At 32.6% G+C, this 19,726-nt stretch overlaps 4 protein-coding genes across 6 annotated transcripts; 1 reads left to right on the plus strand and 3 right to left on the minus strand.

The window, feature by feature from the left end:
• Positions 1 to 1,388: 1,388 nt before the first annotated feature.
• LOC107413158 (uncharacterized) lies at positions 1,389 to 4,989 on the minus strand. Of its 3 annotated transcripts, XM_060813349.1 has the most exons (7): positions 4,797 to 4,989; positions 4,304 to 4,538; positions 4,129 to 4,209; positions 3,749 to 3,869; positions 3,176 to 3,475; positions 2,045 to 2,125; positions 1,389 to 1,645 (listed from the first exon to the last, which is right to left on the minus strand). In XM_060813349.1, exons 2-7 carry the CDS (start codon positions 4,492 to 4,494, stop codon positions 1,556 to 1,558), a joined length of 864 nt encoding a protein of 287 aa, XP_060669332.1. In that variant the 5' UTR covers positions 4,495 to 4,538; positions 4,797 to 4,989; the 3' UTR covers positions 1,389 to 1,555. The 3 variants fall into 3 exon arrangements, with proteins under 3 accessions (XP_060669332.1, XP_060669338.1, XP_048323281.1); XM_060813355.1 differs by having other exon boundaries at positions 1,389 to 1,640; positions 4,304 to 4,989; XM_048467324.2 differs by having other exon boundaries at positions 4,304 to 4,988.
• A 1,338-nt stretch (positions 4,990 to 6,327) lies between these two features.
• Positions 6,328 to 8,636, minus strand: LOC107412322 (cystinosin homolog). The gene is made up of 8 exons (XM_016020111.4): positions 8,441 to 8,636; positions 8,167 to 8,299; positions 7,814 to 7,903; positions 7,586 to 7,710; positions 7,337 to 7,379; positions 7,081 to 7,198; positions 6,925 to 6,974; positions 6,328 to 6,818 (listed from the first exon to the last, which is right to left on the minus strand). The coding sequence occupies exons 1-8, from the start codon at positions 8,605 to 8,607 to the stop codon at positions 6,672 to 6,674; spliced, it is 873 nt and encodes a 290-aa protein (XP_015875597.1). The 5' UTR covers positions 8,608 to 8,636; the 3' UTR covers positions 6,328 to 6,671.
• Positions 8,637 to 11,588: 2,952 nt separating this feature from the next.
• On the minus strand, positions 11,589 to 16,353 carry LOC107411363 (preprotein translocase subunit SCY1, chloroplastic). The gene is made up of 8 exons (XM_048467404.2): positions 16,104 to 16,353; positions 15,489 to 15,643; positions 14,997 to 15,382; positions 14,012 to 14,311; positions 13,856 to 13,945; positions 13,437 to 13,560; positions 12,685 to 12,848; positions 11,589 to 12,188 (listed from the first exon to the last, which is right to left on the minus strand). The coding sequence occupies exons 1-8, from the start codon at positions 16,274 to 16,276 to the stop codon at positions 11,958 to 11,960; spliced, it is 1,623 nt and encodes a 540-aa protein (XP_048323361.1). The 5' UTR covers positions 16,277 to 16,353; the 3' UTR covers positions 11,589 to 11,957.
• A 912-nt stretch (positions 16,354 to 17,265) lies between these two features.
• On the plus strand, positions 17,266 to 19,673 carry LOC107411428 (NAC transcription factor 29). The gene is made up of 3 exons (XM_060820279.1): positions 17,266 to 17,572; positions 18,576 to 18,856; positions 19,011 to 19,673. Exons 1-3 carry the CDS (start codon positions 17,266 to 17,268, stop codon positions 19,671 to 19,673), a joined length of 1,251 nt encoding a protein of 416 aa, XP_060676262.1.
• Positions 19,674 to 19,726: the final 53 nt, after the last annotated feature.

The raw sequence follows: 19,726 nt of genomic DNA on the forward strand, positions 1-19,726 counted from the left end.
GTGAAATTAAAGGTGTTTAAAGATCCGTAGGGGTATTTATCCAGAACAGCATAATAGCAATGACTTTGCCATTTTCCCCAAACGTGCACGGGTTCAAAATAACAAAAAAGAAAAAAAAAAAAAAAAAAAAGATGTATAGAGTGGAAAGATTAATTTTTGTTAATTTTCAAAATTTTAAGCTTCTTTGTGGAAATTTATTATTTGAATGGTATTATCTATTTGGTTATATAAATTATTTTATGTTTTCAGCTGGTTAATCATTATTTGTGAAAACCCAGAGCTTGAAAATGAATTACAAAAATCCAAAAGATTTCTATTCGAGCATTATTATAATATTTTTTAATGATAATAATAATAATTAATTAATTGCCCAGGACATTCCAAAATAGTCTGTTAAAGAGCGCACACACATTAGGAAAAAAGGACGGAGAACGAAAAATGATTTTACATTTATTGGCAACCAAACAAACAGGCCGCTAACGACCCAAAACAAAAAAAACAAAAAAGATGCAAAATTTAATTTAGCTTCCAATCATTCATCGCCTACGCCACTCAAATTGCGCCACGTTTCAATCCCGGGGACGCAATCGGGGTCCGCAATGGCCAGAATATCTGATCACGCGCTCGCTGTGTCAACGACTTGATCGAGCTTAGATTTCTCGTGAAAATCACGTCGGTCCCGGTCATGTGCATCTTATCATAGGACTATATGTGGCAGAATGTGAATGTGTACAAACTCATTTTGTTCCTTCTTTACCAAAAAGATATACAAATGCCTATCAAAGAATGTTTAAATTATATACTTGGTTTAAACAATTTTGATAAATAATTAGCCAATTCAAAGAGCCATATTATTTCTCACAACATTCATAAATCAATTTCATAAACAATGAGGTAACAATAATATTATTGCGTTTACCAATATAAATATATATATATATATATATAGAGAGAGAGAGAGAGAGAGCATTTTTGCATTGTAGGCGTTACATTGTGTCTAAATGGATTGGACTCCAGAGCGTAGTTGATCACAATCCATCCAAGTTCCTTTCAGGCCCAGCACAATGAACTAATTCAACCCGAACAAAAAGCCCAAATGGAGAACAAAGCATTACAAATTTGTCTGATCCATTTGTTCAGTTCTAACTTCCCTATTTCCTTTCATGTAAGTTTTCACACTGAGGACAGGGAAAATTATAATCCCAAAAATCAATGGATCAAGAACGAAATTTTTGGACAGAGAATTATTTTTATTTATTTTAGTTATTTTTTAAACGGATGATTGGGGTGTTTGTAGGGTTTATAAGAAGAGAAGTTTTAAGTATATGATCTACTTGAAAACAAAATCAGAAAATTATCAAATGATCTCTTCCAGTGCGGATTCAACATAAAAAGCAAACAAACACAGCACATATATACAAATACCAAAACTGAACTTGTACATTGGGGTACACAAGCTTTACAATAAAAATTTCCCGAGAGCTCCTAACTCATAAGAAAGAAGAGAAAAAGAAAAACATGTACTCCAATCATAATAAATAAGCCTAAAATCTCATTACCCCTCTGCTCCAAGAGACTGCTTGTGTCTGCGAGACCTCTTCCGCTTTCTACCCCTGCTCCCCACAGTATTTTCATCATTCCTTTCCTTCAAATAAGCAAAAATAAATATTTGAATGTGGTATGTTTCATCAGCAAAGAGTATATTTTATCACCCTAATTTAATAGACTCTATATTTGAGAGCATTATGAAGTAATAAGAATATGCATCAACCCAAAAAAAATGGTCTTATCACATTCTATTACTGTTTCAATATTTTCATCAATACTAACATGGTTTGGTACCTATCTCCAAGATACATGTATGATGTATCATAGCAGCATAATGCTGATTGACAGACATTAACTTTGTCTTCTAGATTAATTACCCAATTGTAATTCCTAGATTAACTTTGTCTTCTAGACTAATTAGCTTCTTATAACATAATTTCTAGACCTAACAAGGTTTACAAAAGCGGAAACAAGGAAGAAGCATCCAAGACAATACCGTATGCAAATTTGCCTTCCCTTGAACAGGGTTTTTATTTTCATGACTCTTTTTCTTCTTGCATGAAAGTGGGTTTGGAGCCTGCAAAGGTAAACAAAACAAGTAAGGCCATATGTAATAAAACTTCAGCTTAAAGAAATGATCGCTGACAGAAGTATCCACAATGGATCAAATTAAATTCTGATAGTGAAAGATGACATATGTTGAAAAACTGAACACTTCCGCCAAAAATACCCAATCCATATTTGAAAGACAACATTAGAATAAACCACAAATACATCTAATTTCAGGTGTAAACACCAGAGACAACGTTGCACTGGAAAACTGAATAGTAATTACTTTAGACACATCCATGTCTTTGTACAACAATATCAGTACGCCACCACAATATATCTAATATCAGTTGTCATAGTCGTGAATGATACCTGTTTTATTTCTTAGAAAAAAAAAATAATGATACTTGTTGGAAAACTGAAAACTTTCACTTAAATGACAAATCTATCTATATTCCTAATCTCATCCGCGAATTTTCTTTACTCAGTAAAGCACAGCAGAGCCAATAAGATTGAAAAAGATAAGTAGTTCTAGTGGTTTTGAATCACTGTACACCCACTCTAAGGAGAGAGAGTTTACACTATGAATGAAGAAATCAGAATACAATCTTTCAATGAAGCCTACTTCTCCATCAACAATTTCAACTTATGTCTGATCATGATCTTCAAGTCTTTGTCCACATTAAAGTCTACTCTCAGGTAAGTTGGCCCCATCAAAGAACGACAAATAAATAAAATTTACTTCCACTACCAAATGCATTGTTCAATTAAAAGAATTAGGGTTATAAATAAGTTTGAAGCAAGAAGTAAACTCCAAAATGAAGACTCATGTCAGGTTACACACACAACCTAAGTATATCTTATTATTATCTTTATTTATAAGAACATAACAGCACAAAATGACCTCTTTTGACATCTGGCTCTATATCAATGTCAGTCTATCACCATAATCACATAGGAATAACTCAAAACATTTCACATGAAATAAGATATATGTAAAAATACTAAAGAAAAAAGAGAAAGAGTAAGAAGGAATAATAAAAACAGAAATATGACAGACATAAAAATGGTTCATAACCTTTGCTTTCTTTCTCTTAAACTGAACTTTATCCTTCATCTCTGTTCCCGTTAGGTTTGGTGTCTTTGTTACAGCCCGCACCGGCAAGTTCTGATCTCCTAATTCCTTTTCATCAGAGGAATTCTTTTCTTCCTCATTTGTTAGTGTGCTCTTTTCCCTCTTCGTTAACAATTTATATTCCAACTCAGTCATATGAGAGTGTTTTTCTTCAACAGTTTTGACAAATTGGCGTTGAACTGCAGACAGGGGCTCAAGGAGAAGAGCATTTCTCAAAGCATACACAACAGGGACGCCTGGTATCTGCAACACGAAGGATGTATAAAAAGATGCTTGATTACACAGTATATTTTACATCAAAATTGAGAAAAAAATATATCCATAGTTTCCAAAGCTGAAGAGTTCCTCTAGCATCTAGTTCTCAATCAACAAGCGGCAGCAAGCAGAGATCATTATTTTTTTGAAAGGACTACAGATAGCATTTATTGTCATGTGATATTTGCATGCCAAGATATAGTAGAATGTGATAGCAGCAATTTCCATCCAATCAAAATCTAATACAACATACAAACTCACCTCTCGAAACTTCTTTCTTAGATCAGCATCCTGAGTAGCAACAAAGAAGTGCTCGGGATTGTTTTCACCAGTACACTCCAAGATGCAAGCTTCAGCACTCTTCCTCTTCTCATGACCACATCTGAAATTGAAGTCCGATTTCAATGGCACCAAGTAATCATGAAATCATCTTTTTGTGCACAAAAAATTTCGGAAAGTCCCATGCTAACAAAGTTCTAATAAAACAACCAACCAATAAACTAATACTTCGATAACAGCTGGTTGTTGGGTCAGGTCTACAGGTGTTAAATAGCATAGTTAAGAGCTCACACAACACCTTTAAATCAACCATTTAATATACTAATAACTAGCCAAAAAAGAAACCAGATAAGTTTGCAAACCTTGCACGAAAGAGCTGACCAGCTTCGTTAAGAGACTCGGAATAGGAGCGACCAAGGCTCTTCAACTCTGCAAGAACACAACTGCAACAAAAAACCCAATTAAGGAAATAAGAAAAAAAAAATGAAAATTATAGGGAAACAAAGTGGAGAGAGCAAAGCAAAAGCAAAAGGATACTTGGTGGTGAAGAGCTTGACAGGGGCACCAAGGATATTAGAGAGGGCTTTGTCAGCAGGTGTTATGCGATTGACGAGCAAGTGATGAACAAATGTCCCATCGCACAGAACCTTGAAAGGCGATCTAAAACCATGGCAAGCTATGAAGAACTTCACTACCTTCCTATGCTTCCTCTGCTTTCTCACTCTCATTGTAATACAACAGTTTTATTCGGTCGCAACGAACAAAAAGAATTCGTAAAAGAAAATTTCAACGAGACCACCCAAAAAAAAAAAAAACTGTTACCAAAAGAAAATCAAATAGAACAAATTATAAATCCTGAACCCAGAAAAGGGGAAAAAAAAAAATTCAAGATTATGCCTGATGAAGAAGGAGCTTTAAGAAACAGGTTAAGTTTAGAAATGTTATAAATCTATAAGAACAAATTGTCTTTTTTTTTTTTTTTAAGTAGTCAGGGGTTTTAGCGAGCATAACAAATTGAGTTCTTTTTTTACCACGGAGTTTATCCTTAATCCTTCAATGACAGAGGGACAGAGCAGGAGGTTTTTGTGATCGAAGTTGAAGAAACAAGCAACGGAGAGAAAGTGAGAAACAGAGTAAGAGCGTAAGATTATGTGACGGTGAAGAAGAAGAATAAGAAGACGGAGGATTAGGGCAACAATTTTTGTCTGACAAACGGCTGCTTCTTAAAAACCTTTTATTTATTTATTTATTTATTTAAATTTGTTTCGTAGAATAGTGGCGGTGGTTTCACAAAATCCAAATTTTCTATAAAGTTTTTTTTTTTTTTCCTAATGAATATGTAAATAAATTGTTTTGTATAAATTAGGTGAAGCAATTTACATTCTTTTTAATTTTAATTAAAATATATCCTAATTAATAAGAACAAATGATAAAAATAAAAAAGAGTTTTTTTTTTCCCCCTCATTAGTGAAACGCGTGCTACTTTGATTTATATCAACTGTTTGTATTTAATATATATATATATATAATATCATATATATTTTACATTTTAATATTAAAAATGTTGTATTTAATATATATATATATATATATAATATCATATATATTTTACATTTTAATATTAAAAATGTGAAAATTTGAGTATCTCATTAAATTGTCCTGTCTCGCTGATTGATTGGTGACAAATTGTATTGTAAATAAAAAAAAAAGAAAAAAATTGGTTAACATCTTTAAACCTCGAAAACTATTATTTAATTTTTCAAAACAATCGCATTTCTACCAGCCTATCACACATTGCTGATTTTTCCCTCCTAAATATTACATTAGAGGCCATATTACATGACTTTTTCATCTAAAATTTGGATGTCAATTATCAATTGAAGTAAAGTAGGGGGGGGGGAAACTTTTAAAGTGTAACGTGATGGTTTTAAAATTTAGAAGGCAAAGTTAACAAAAAAGTCCCCCGTGTAATCTCTGCCTTGATAGGCTAAAAAACCCACCATTTGATCATCGACATCACCAGCTCATTAGCTATACCAATAAAAGATTGAAAATATATGCCTAAGAAGCAGAGGCAGAGCAATTTTCCAGTTTGCTGGTTATTTTTCTACATACTTTCCTTAAGTTGCTATTCTGCCACAATAGAGAGGTCCTCAAGAATAACAAGTATCTCACAGAAATAAGGATATAAGATTTCCACCTGTGAAAGGGTCTTTAAATTATGTCTCAATATACATGATTTATTTTGACAAAAAGTAAACCAATCACATGTTTATATATATATATATATATAGAGAATCCTTTTAGAGTCAGGATCGTTAGGATAGAATTGCATGCGAATCCGTGAAAAGCGGTCGCTACATAAGAAAAAAACATCGGCTTTTCTCTCAGGATAATTGCAAACGCTAAAAAAAAAAAAAAAAAAAACATCGGCTGTTCTAAAAAACATCGATTTTGCGTCAGCTTTGCTCCTAGTCCGCACGCAATTCTATTTGAACAGTTCTGATCATAGAATCACCCTATATATATATATATATATATATATATAACAACAACAACAATAACAAAGAAGTTAACAGAGCAAATAATGTCTACATTTGATAAGCATTCACAATAATATAAGTAAACGCTTTTCTTTTGCAGAAACAATAATTTTGCGATGGTCGGCTTGTATGTGTACCATAGCATGGGCATAGGCAATCTTTGAATGGAGAGACTTTTGCTTTTCACATGAATTACATGTAATTAAGGATTCACACCCTCAATAATATGGGCGTGAAAACCCATTATAGCATAGCTATTGACACAAATACAACAACGTCCACAAATTTGACAATACTTTTCCTACATTTGGCATAGACTTTCACTGACTTTTACCTTATGAATATGAAGTGAAACCCAAGCCTCAGACATTTAGTAACTGTGGATGACCAAAAGACTTAATAAGTGGTTCCTTGCTTTCCTTACTTCTTTTAAGAGGGACCAATGCTTTCTTGGCAGGATATAGTAAGTAATGTTGAGACATGAAAATGAGGTCAAACAATATAGACAACTGCAACAAACAATATAGTTTTAGTAAACAAAATATGTATCCGCACCTACTTATTAGAGTCACATAACCATTAAGCAAAACTATTAGATAGAAAAGAATGACATACCAAACATATCATTGTTTTCCCTATATTTCCATAAAAGTTTACCAAAGAACCTGGAAAAGGGTTACAAGTTTAATGTTTAAATAAGCCCCCAAAAAAATAAAATAAAACACAAAATCAGATTGACAAGTATGATTTGGTTGAGGAAAGATGCCAAACCTTGATTTATAGATTGCACAGCCATCTGTGCCAAATTTGCTACATCTCCAGTAAAATCAAATAAAATGTAAAAAATGCTGAATCCATCGGTGCTTTTCCGCAAGAAGTTCATAATGGCCTATGTAAAATGTACCATTTCAATTACAGTGTTTACGACAAATTGCATGAGTGAATATTACAGCACTAGTAACAATAACCATCTCTCTACAATCTAGCCTTCACATTGAAAACATTTAAAGGGGTAGGCAATTCTGACCTGGGGAGCATATTTGATGACCGTCATAAACACTTGGATTGTGCTGCAATAATAACCACACATTTTTTATATTAACGAACAAAAGTATAGCAGTAAAGTAATCATAATACCAAAGTGGCGCATGAAAAAAGTAGTTATATTTCTGCTTTCATAGCAAATAGAAGTACCATAAGATAGGCAGAAAGATCATGAAGAAAATAACGGAAAAACTAATTTCAAAATACTAGAACATAAAAAGATGCATCTTACTTAAGTATGTAGACCAACCAAAGCCAAGAATTGGTCGGCAAAGCTATGAAAAAGCAAATCCCAGCTGTTAACCATACAGAAGCCACAAGTACAATACATATCTTAGAGAATTTCTGACCTCCGCGCTATAAAAAGCCATCAACAGAAGGGTAAATATTTTTAGAAGTTTGAAAAAATAGAAATGACAGAAAGGTTATAAACTTGGTCAAGAATAATGGAATACATTACTTCATATATTGCAACTTGAAACATGGCAAATAGTGTCAAGAGAAGAGCATGAATTGCCATAGCAACATCACTTAATGCTACCGGTATCATCTGCAAACAAATATCATAGGAAATAAAAAAAAAAATTTAAAAAAAATGAAAATGGTTTTATGCAACTTGTTCAGCATTTTCTTAATCATTCAAAGACTAATTAGATTAATTAAAATCTCCAACATGCCCAATTGAGATCTGATATTGGAATTAAGATTAGCAATAGCATATACTAAAAACCCGTCAAAGAAATTCAAAGTTACGTCCATTTTTGTTAGTTATATAAATGCAAATCACCAAAAAGGCCAAGCTGAAGAACAAACCTCAGTAGAGCCATACTCATCAAAGTACTGGTTTTGAACAGCAGGTACAAAGTAGAGACAGATATTGTAGGCGGAATAGCAACAAAGCTTTGTCACATTGAGTATCAGAAAGTCAAAGTTCAAACCAACCACACTACGATGTAAAAAAAAAAAAAAAAATGAAAAGAACAATTTTAGATACTTAAAGATCAAACACGGTTAGAAAGTTACTTAGAATAAAGGAGAAGGAAAAATAAATTTTTATTTTATATTATAAGAGAAAGGAAATATATACCTTTTTCTGCGAAAATTCAAATAGAGTTGAGGGTAGAAACAAACACCCCAACAAGAAAAAGCAATCCAACCCAGAGCTTGGTATGTAAATTCCAGTGGAGTCGAATTCCAGGAGGTGGAGGAGGGTGCCATTTTCATTTCTGTTCCAACTTCAAACAAAGAAGCCATTATTCATGAAGGCCAATATTGGAAAATAGAAAACAGTCACACTCACAGTCTCCATTATTGACACCCCACACCCACCCCACCCACGTCATCCTATCTAGCTCGTCTGTTCCTTTCTCTGTTCCGCCAGTGAAATTTGGACACATCACTCCACAACATTTATAAAGGGGAATGGACAAGTCTCATTACACATCCAGACCAGCCTGACCAGGCCATCTTCAAAAATTAAAATGGTAAATTCCACCTTTAAAACGATTTCTCTGTTGATGGCAACAGATAAATATATTTTTTTAAAATATGGCGTTTCATATCTTAATTTGCGTGGAAGTGGGTAATATTTTCATTGAAAAATAATACACTCATTAAAGGCTTTTTATTGGGGATTACAATATCAATCCTACCAATACGGTTCACTTTTTAAAGTTGAAATATCTCCCTTTAAAAAATAAAAAATTTGAAATGTCGGTAAATAATTAGTTATAAATTATAATGATGAATACCCATTTGGTAAAGGACAACTTGGCCGACCATCTTTTTATTGGTCCATTTATATATATATAAAAAAAATAAAAAAAAGAAGAAAAAAATCTACTCACATCACCTAAATACTATGGCCCCCAAATGAAAATTCTAAATTTTTCATAAGGTTAATTTACTGTTTAATAAATATCCTTGAAGAAAAAAAAAATTGTTAAAAAAAAAGGTTTAATAAATATTAAATTAATTTTATGTTAATTTTAATACAAAAAATTAAATATCCCATCGTGACCCACCACATCCTGATTTTTGGCATTAAGGGTGTTCATCCTTCTACCCCACACCCGTTACTCCATATCCCTGCAAATATCAACAACTCTATTTTAGAATATTAATGGGTGAGATAACCCTAACATGTGGTAAACACCCACCACAACTTACTGATCAAAAGTATGAGATAAAAACAGAGTAAATGATATTATACTACTGTAATTTATGCTTATATTTAAGTTACTGATCAGAAGTATGAGATAAAAACAGAGTAAATGATATTATACTACTGTAACTTATGCTTATATTTAAGTTATTAACTTGTTAATACTAACGGTTCACTTTTTTATTTACAATTTTAGTTTTTTAAAAATCAAAGTGATTTAGATACCATTAACTATTAATTAACATTTAAATATCATTCACTTATGATTGTTATCAATTATGATAAATAATAATGTTTTTATTATTATTATTATTATTATCATCATCATTTTTTTCGCCTTCTGAATGCAAAATCCCCAACGGCTCCTAATTTTTTGCCGTTCCAAATGCTAAACCCTCCGATGGCTCCAATAGGTATTCATTTCTGGCCTTTGATCCAAACAAGGAGGAAATTTTCAGTATTTCAGCATTATCAAACTTCCAATACACATTAATACCCAAATAAATAAATAGCTCAATATACATGCATGAGTGACTCGACAGATGTGGAGTCCACATACACTTACTTGTCCTGGGAGTTTGATATTCTAATTTTTTTTTTTTTTTTCACTGAAAGAGGGAGGTTACATTTTTTTATGGTTTTGAGTGTTTCTTTAGTTTTCCCATCTAAATTCAGGTTTTTTTTTATTTTTTATTTTTTAATTCCTTGGTATTCCACTTGGTGCTTATTATTAAAATAGTAATGCTACAATTACCAAATTGATTATTAAATTTATTTATTAAATAATACATGTTAAAATAATATAAAAAAATATTAAAACACTAATCTAAACATTTTTTTATAAAAGTTTTTTTTTTCCCTTTATATTTGGGTTGAAGTTGAGCTAGCTATTTTTTACACAAAATGGTTAGGTCGATTTATTGATTTGTAGAGAAAATGAGAAGAGGAGGAGAAATAATAATGGAAAAGAAAAAGAGAAAAGCAAGAGAAAGTAACGGATATTTTCTTATTGAAAGAAAGGGTTATACGGGTGGCAAAATATAAATGGACATAATTTTAATTATTTGGAAGATGGGACATCTTTCTATAGTTGGGCCAAAATTTCCCTTTTAAATGTGCTTTATCCTCCCCCATACCACACCCATAATAATTAGACCTGGCAATTTGGATTATGACACGGCGACACGATTCGAAAACGACACGGAATAAATGAGTTTGAGTTTATTATAAATGGGTTTGGGTCATAATCGGATCAACCCATTTAACACGATTATTAATCGTGTCATTTTCGGGTTGACCTGTTTAACTCGAAATTGACCCGTTACGACCCATTTATTAAACGTGTCAGTTTCAACCCGACACGATTATATACCTATTACAACCCATTTAAATTAAATTTTAATTTAATATTTTATCACTAATATAATATTTAATAACTAAAAAATATTATAAATTAAAAATTTTATAAAAATAATTTTCTATTACTAATTTTTTAAAAACAAAAAATACATCTTTAATAAAACAAAAACATAAAAATAAAAAAAAATTCGGGTTAATAGGTTAATTTTCGGGTTAATGGGTTAATAGGTTAGTTTTCGGGTTAATAGGTCAATTTCAGGTTAACGGGTTAATAGGTCAACACGACCCGTTAAAATAATCGTGTTAAACGGGTCGTGTCGTGTTGACCTGTTTATAAACAGGTCAGGTTAGTGTTTTAGGTACCTGACACGATTAATAAATAGGTCGTGTTCGGGTTAGGCATTTTTGACACGATTATTAAACGGGTTGACACGAACACGACCCACCAACACGAATTGCCAGGTATAATAATAATGACCTCTAAATGATTAATTTCGTTGTTTTGATTTAAATATAGCAAATTCTATGTCCCCATGGACAGCCTTAGCAGGAAAGCTGTTGTTTTCTCAATTCTAAATTCGAATTTCCTTACCGGCCACATTGATATATATAATATTATTATAGTATAAAGTAAACGAATGAAAGATATTGTAACTAATTACCTTAAAAAAAAAGCAACATCCATTTATGACTTAAAAGAACTAAAAATCTGTTTTGATGGGAAATACCAACTAAATTGATTGACGACTTAAAAATACATGTATGACATTTGCAGTCCAAAGGTTCAATTACAATTCTATGCTATGCTATGCTATATTATCCCAAAGCTATCTAAAGACCATATGTGAAGGAAAGTTATTGGCATTTTTCAGCAGCAATATGTACAAACTTTAACAGTGAACCAATCCATGTTATTTTGCAAAAATTAACTCCAACAAGACAAATTCAAACATCACTTCACCTTCCTCTCTAAATTACAAAAACCTCATCTTTGAAAGCCATATCCCATTAGCTTTCTTTTTTTTTTTTCTTTCTTATGAAAAAGAATCATCCTTTCCTAAACCATTGCTTTGCAGCTCTTCTATGGGCCAAACTTGTCAATGTCGTAGAATTCTATGTTCTTGTACTTCTGGGATATTATCTCTGCTTGAACCTTTCTTGCAGTGTCTGTTGCACAACCAACAAGAATGAGAACCGATGTGCCTGCAAAGCCCCGGAATGCTGTCAGGTGTGTGGTTTGTTCTACCACGGCAGGACCAGCAGCAAGGATTGCCAGAAATGCTGAACCAAGCACTGATATCCGACTTAGGACCTGCATAGAACATGCAAGGACTAGAATGAACTTGAAGCTATATGAAGCCAAGAAGATGCATGTCTCAAGCTAAAACTATAACACGCTAGTTCACGCTCATCTTATTTGATTTAGAATGATGATATTATACACCATTGTGTAAAGAAGAAAAGGCATGGAAGGAGAACAAATGAGACCAATTTGATAACAAGGAATGATGTCCATAGGAAGTTGGTTGACATAGCACCGTAAGCAGGAAAAATGAAAAATCCTTAAGCAATCACTCCAGGATCCATATTTTTAACAGAATACTAGTACTATGAAAAATAGCTAAACCATCACTTTACTAAACTCAAAAAATATGCAAAGCAACTAATTGCTTCAATCATAAGTGACAACCTAATCCTGATAGTTCCACTGCAAAATAATATGATGATAAAATCAAAACAAAATCATTTGATTGAACAACAAGAAACATAAGAAGGCACATATGTCAGTTGATGGGAAGGAGAATTACCGTTTTAATAAATGCAGCTGTACTTTTACCCGGCCGTACAAGTGGAATTGATGCACCTTGGCGCTTCAATTGTTCACTTACATCATCAGGATCCAACTGTAGGAACGTATAGTAATAGTTGAAGAAGGCTATTAATAGGATGTTGGTTGGTAGATAGAACGAACCTACAAAGAGTTAGTAAGTTTAATTTTAGACTATCAGATATTCTAACTTCAAAAAAAAAAAAAAAAAAAAAAAAAAAAAAAAAAAAAAAAAAAAAGGAAATGGAAATGGAAATCCATTAAGCAAGTAAAACAATCAGATAGTTTCTTTTGTTTTACTCCATTTATATTTTAGTCTTTAGTTTTACTGATGCTACAATTATACTTGGACAAGTGAAACAGTACAAATCAAATCCAGAAACCTGCCAACCTCATCTCAGATATTCTATAAAGAGTCACTTTTAATATATTATAATGTGAATAGAAAAAATTAATATCAAGACCAATGCCAACAGTAAAAATTTTACAAATGCATTAGACATATTATGTTTAATAATGTGAAGATTTCATTAACCTTATTGAAACATCTTTAAGAAAGAAGTGATCTGAATGGATACTTACGGACTATCATGTCAGTGAAAATTTGGAATTTTTTGTAAATTTTTTAGATTACCATGTCAGTGCAAACCCAGATAGTATCTTAGCAAATAAATAGTACTCTTTCAGCTAATACACATATCTTCATTTAATGCTTAAATTAACAATTCTTACCCCCAGGATTTAAAGCCACTGCAGCCTTCTTTAATGCAGCTAAACCAGTGAAGCGTGCTACTGTACCAGGAAGTGCTAAAGTTGATGTGGAAAATATAATCGGCATCACTCCAGAACTATTCACCTGCTTAATCAAAGTTAAAACATTGCAACAATAATACTTTAAAAATAAGTCATACAACTTTTTCAGTGTATATTTCTGTCCTACCAAGGCTGTGGACAGGTGGTGCCACTATAAAGCCTCTCAATAAAAGTCTGAAGGCAAACAAAATATTCTTGATTTTCACGAAATCTTAAGTCTGAGCTCATTATAGGTACAAATATAGGAACAAAAATAAGTTGCATTCTTAGCATTGATAACAGATAAGCTTCTGGTCTCTACAACTTCAATTGAAAAGCCAAAAAGATTGAATGCAAACCTTGAAGGGTAGGTAAGCAGATTTTTGAAGTCCTCCACCTCTACTGGTGTATCTTGAGGCATAATTGAGTGGGATTTTCCTCTCTGCTTCCTGTAATCTTTCGTTTAGATCATTTGAATATTTTAAAACTTACACAAAGTACATCAAACCATTTACCTGAACGTACACAATTGCAAGGACCAAAAGGAAGAAGGATAAGATGATGGTGGCAAGTCCAACATAGTTACCATCTTGAAAAGCTTGTACAATGGTTCTACCAAAAGATGCTGGCAAGTAGGAGATAATGCTAGTGAATATCAATAGAGATGTTCCATTTCCAAGTTTTAGGTCAGAGATTCGTTCCCCAATATATGTTGTGAATACAGAGCCAAGCGTCAATAAGATAACAGAAGATAAAACCCATTGTGTACTGAAGTCATTCACATAGGGACGGAGATAGAGTACTTGGCCAATTGCCTGTCATGACCATGAGGGACAAGATATAAGAAAATTACAAGCAAGACGAAACAGATTGAACCAAAAAATAATGAAGAGAAGTACTGTAATTATTTACAACTAAAAAGTTAGCATGGACTTAGGAAATAGGAATATCAGGATGGGATGTTTATAGCTTCTCTTTATAGAAACCAAAAAAAAAAAAAAAAACATAATATGAACTGCACTACTAGATTCAGAAGAAAAAATTAAAACATCGACTATTTTTGCCTTGTTAGACTGTGCACAGCCTTTTGTGCAAAAACTGCCATCTATTTAATCAGTATTTGGTTTTTCCAATTAATTAAAGAAGAATATCATTCTTTATTACTACTGAAAATGTTTTGAAATCATACATGATAAAACAATTGTTTTTTATTTCATATCATATTATTATTAGATATGACACCACCTTGACCATTATGATCTCTATGCCTACTAATGGGAAAAGGCCAAACAGAGGCCAAGTCAAGATTCTGCAACTCTAACATTGAGTGTATGTCATGAGCAGGCTTATGTGTGGTCTAAATTGTGATACCGCCATCAACACTACTAGCACCCAGAAGTGTCATCACAACCACTTTCATCATTACGTGCTACAGGATTACTTCAATCCACCATCAAGATATATGCAACTCTATTTAAAAAGTTGGCTTGAGTTCCTTACCTGTACTATGGCAAATCCAACTGAAGCATATCGAGTATACTGGAGGATTTTCTTTCTCCCTGCTTCGCCTTCTCTTTTTTGAAGATCTTGTAATTTGGGGTAAATCTGGGCAAGAAGTTGGAAGACAATCTGTGCATTGATAAAGGGAACGATACCAAGCGAGCATATCCCAAGTCTACCAATGCCTCCTCCAGAAAATGAGTCTAATGTGCTCAACAAACTGTTCTGATCCAAATTTCCTACAAAAGCCTCCCTATTTACCCCACCAAGAGGTATGTATATTCCAAGTCTGGATACAGCCAAATATGCCAAAAGCTTAAGGAACTTTCCTGGTAATGGACCTTTGAAGAAGTCTCCAAAATCAATGGAACTATCCTCTATTGCAGCTGCCAATATCAAGTTATCCTAATCAACTACCACAAGCTACAAAATTCAATTAAACTGGAAGAACTTTAAGGAGCTTTTTTAATATTTAAAGATCAAGAACTGAACCTGCCACTCCTCGAGCTGAAGATTTATCCTTTTTTGTACTCGAGGCACTCTCATATGTTTGTGAGAAAAAGCCCAGAAAATTTTCCCATGCTACATTTAGACTAGAAGGTACATCTGAATTTATACCCAGGGGATCAAAAACTGGATCTTCAGACCTGCAAAGTAATTCCAATCACCAAAAAGGGCGAAACATACGATACCTACCAAGTAACCGTGCTTTTGCATTTTCTTTTGAAGATTTAGAAGCAATAAGAATGTGGCTAAACAAGATAAATAAAAAACTTGAATTGCATATAATAGCAAAACGAAGTAGAGAGGTTTCCATTGGTTAGGAGATAGCATATAGCTAGGTAAGAATGACATACTATAGTGAACAAAAGGATACAGAAAAGCAACATCAAAAAAAATTATCCATATTTCTCAAACTAGGTGAATTCTGATTCCACTTGGGCACTTAGAAAAAGACCAAAACTTTCCTCTATAGGAGACAATATGACCACCAAACATTGTAAATTTTGAGCATTTTGTAAAAATGACCATTTTGTAGGACCAAATTCAGAAACTGAGTAATCAAAAAGTTCATCAAGAGGATGGGGATGAAAGGGTATTTCATACCTGGTAGAGAGAAGGCCAAGATTCCATGGTTTGGTGGTATTGGGTTTTCTCTGAAAAGATAAGCTGGCTTGAAAACTTGATTTTTTCAGTCCTGGGGAAGCCTTGGAACTGAAACTGTTGAAACGAAGCAGAGAGAAGGAAGAAGAAGAAGCTTCTCTGACCGTTATCAACATTATTATCTCCCTCTTGTTTTTGCTTGGTAATCTTCTTTTTCGTCAAATGGGTTCGTTTTAGCTCCATGGTCCGAGTGGATGGACCCTCATTTTTTTGGGTAAGTTGGGTTTTGCTTCTGTACGGATGACTTGCATGCTGTACAAAAAAATTATAAAAAAAAAAATTTGTTGGCCTTTTTTTTTTTTTCACTTTATTTTCCACGTCAGTATTTATTATTGTTCTTTTTTTTTTAATATTTATTCAAAATCCCCACTTCAGCGAATTAAACTTGAATTGAATGGTACAGAGAAAAAAAACGAATAAAGAAAAAAGAAAAAGAACATCTCACTATTTTTTTGGTAATAGTAAAATCAAGCTTTTATGGAAAATTCCATGAATTTCTCACTTATGTGAAATAATGAAATTTCGAAAATTTGCTATTTTCTTCTTGTTTTATGTTATACATATTATAAATTTTTTTAAGAATCAAAGAAAGAAAAAATACTAAAATGATAAAATACATATTAGTTTTGTTCTTTTTTTTTTAAAAAAAAAGTCATAATTCTAAAATTGCAAATTAAAAGAGAAACAAACGTAAATTAGGCTTGCTTTGACGGCCTCACCAGTGGGGTGGCCTGTATGACTTATCCAAAATTAATCATGTAATTCATCTGTGGCATTTTCCTTAAAGTTAAGATTTTTTTTTTTTTTTTGGGGGGGGGGGGGGGGGGGGGGAATCAAAACAGAAAACAGAAATATCAGTTCACATTTATCTTTTTAATTAACAAAATATTCATAGTTATCTATTAACTAGAAAACTAGAATTTGAATAGGATTAAAATTCTAGTCTAGTCCAGTACATATCTCCCAATTCCTATAGAAATAAAAATAATAATTTACATAAATCTGATTATACATAATCCTTAAAATTCAATATCAATTTATAAGTAGCATATATGTTTTCTGATCAAAGTTGAAGTCTCAAAATTAAGCTCAGAGTCCTACGACGATGGATGTGCAACAAATCGTTGAGAGTCCAAAAAGCCAGAGCCCTATAAATAAGGCTTCTTCTGTTTATCTTTCTTCTGTTAATGCTTCTTCTCCGACCAACATTAATGGAAGTAATCTTCATGATCATGATTGTCACTACTTTGAAGAAAGCGTGTCTGAATACCCAGTTGGGTATAGGTTTAGGCCTACTGATCAAGAGCTTGTTGGTTATCACCTCAGGAGAAAGGTGGCCAATTATAAGCTCCCAAAGAACATGACTGCTAATGAAGTTGAACTCTATAAATACAATCCTGAGTATCTTGCAGGTGTGTTAATTTGAACTCACACCCATTATTTTCAATTTCCATTCTCTATTTATTTATTTATTTATCTTGACTTCTAGCATCTATTAGAAATAGATTTTGACCAATGATCAAGAAGAGAATCGGTTTTGACCATTTTATTGTTAGGTGGATTGGATGCATGCACCCCCATATACTATTAGCTTTCTTCTACATGTCGATTTAGATGAAGAAACTCTATAGCTTGTTACTACCTTCCAATGCAATATATTAATTACCTACATCTTACTTGAATTAACTTTGTTTTTGTTGAATTTTCCAATATGCACTTTTATGGATACTCATTAGTTTTTTCCTATTTCTTTAAAAAATAAATAATATTGCTTTATAATGTCTAATGTATCAACATTAGATATTTTTGTATATTTAATATGGTAAGTCTTTAATGATTTATCATTCCCTTGTTGATATAAAAAATATAAATATTTTAATTTTCTTTGATTGTTTTTAATCTTTTAACTTTCATGATTTTCAAGTTATAAGATTTGTTTGCCTCTGTTTTTGTTTTTTTTTTTTTTCCATACTTTTTGTTTGGTATTATTTCCTTGAAAGAATGACACTGATTTTGTTTTGACTTATATTTACCAACTCTTAGCTCTTTTTCTTTGGCAATTTAAACCTAACAAAGAAAATAACTACAACATTCACAAAACATTTTTGGAATAAGTAATTGATGTTAGTGCATTGGCCCCGACTAAAAAGTAAGAACTTTCTTTTGATTATTATATATATGATACATGTATACATATGTATATATATAATTTTTCATTTTTCGAAAGTGGATCATGTTATGGAACATGTAACACTAAAGGTTTTTTTTAGCTGTTGCACGTATTGCAACATGTTGTGGAAGTGTTTGGTCTACCATTCACTATTAAATGTTGTGTATATATTGCACTATTAAATGTTTATTTGGTTTCAGTTGTATGGTAAATCTCATGAATAAATAATTTTTATTGAAACACAGAAAATTATGAAGCACAAGGAGAAAACGAGTGGTACTTGTTCACACCAAGAGATCGCAAATACCCAAATGGGGAGCGTCCAAACAGAGCTGCTGGAGATGGTTATTGGAAAGCTACCGGAGCCGACAAACCAGTGGTGTATAATGGATTTAAAATTGGATTCAAGAAGTCATTGGTGTTCTACCAAGGCAAACCTCCTGGTGGTGTTAAAACTAATTGGATCATGCACGAATATAGATTGAATCAACCTCCCAAGAAAAAAGCCTCTGACAGTGACATGAGGGTAAGCTACTGCTACTTTTCAATAAATCCTTTTTTTTTATTAATTGTTTTTTAAATTTTTAGTCTTTTCAATGTATGTATTTTTAATATTTTGGAGGTATAATTCCAAATTAACATTTCCAAACTAAAGCATTATCATTGTATCCTTCTTGCAGCTCGATGACTGGGTTCTTTGTAAATTATATAATAAGAAGAAGACTATCAAGAATCCATTAACGAATAAAAAGAGGAAGCTACAGGATGCTCGTGACTTTGAAATAGTTGAAGAAGATGGTCATGAAGTACCCGTAAATAAGTCTGGTATAGATCATCAAACTTCAGTCTCCACCATCAATAATATTGATGACTCCTCCACCAGTCAAAACCGTCACGTCAATGATCATAATCATATGAGTGCTTATGATCCACGTAATCATATGAGTGCTTATGATGCAAATAATCATATGAGTGCTTATGATCCACATAATCATATGAGTGCTTATGATGCAAATAATCATATGAGTGCTTATGATGCAAATAATCATATGAGTGCTTATGATCCACATAATCATATGAGTGCTTATGATCCACATAATCATATGAGTGCTTATGATGCAAATAATCATATGAGTGCTTATGATCCACATAATCATACGAGTGCTTATGATCCAAATAATCATGTGAGTGCTTATGATCCGCATCGTGACCCTTTCATGGAAGATTATGGTGTTGAGAATCAGCATGATGATGCTTACTATCTGTCAAACCTGATCAATGTCATTCCACCACCTCCGAACATCGAACAATTATGGTTTATGAAGAAGGATGAAGGACAATGACATAGCTCTTTCATGTCCTTACCGATTATACCAGCGATGAAAACGACTCTTTA

Source organism: Ziziphus jujuba, chromosome 1, assembly GCF_031755915.1.
Source record: "Ziziphus jujuba cultivar Dongzao chromosome 1, ASM3175591v1".
Classification (NCBI taxonomy): Eukaryota; Viridiplantae; Streptophyta; class Magnoliopsida; order Rosales; family Rhamnaceae; genus Ziziphus; species Ziziphus jujuba.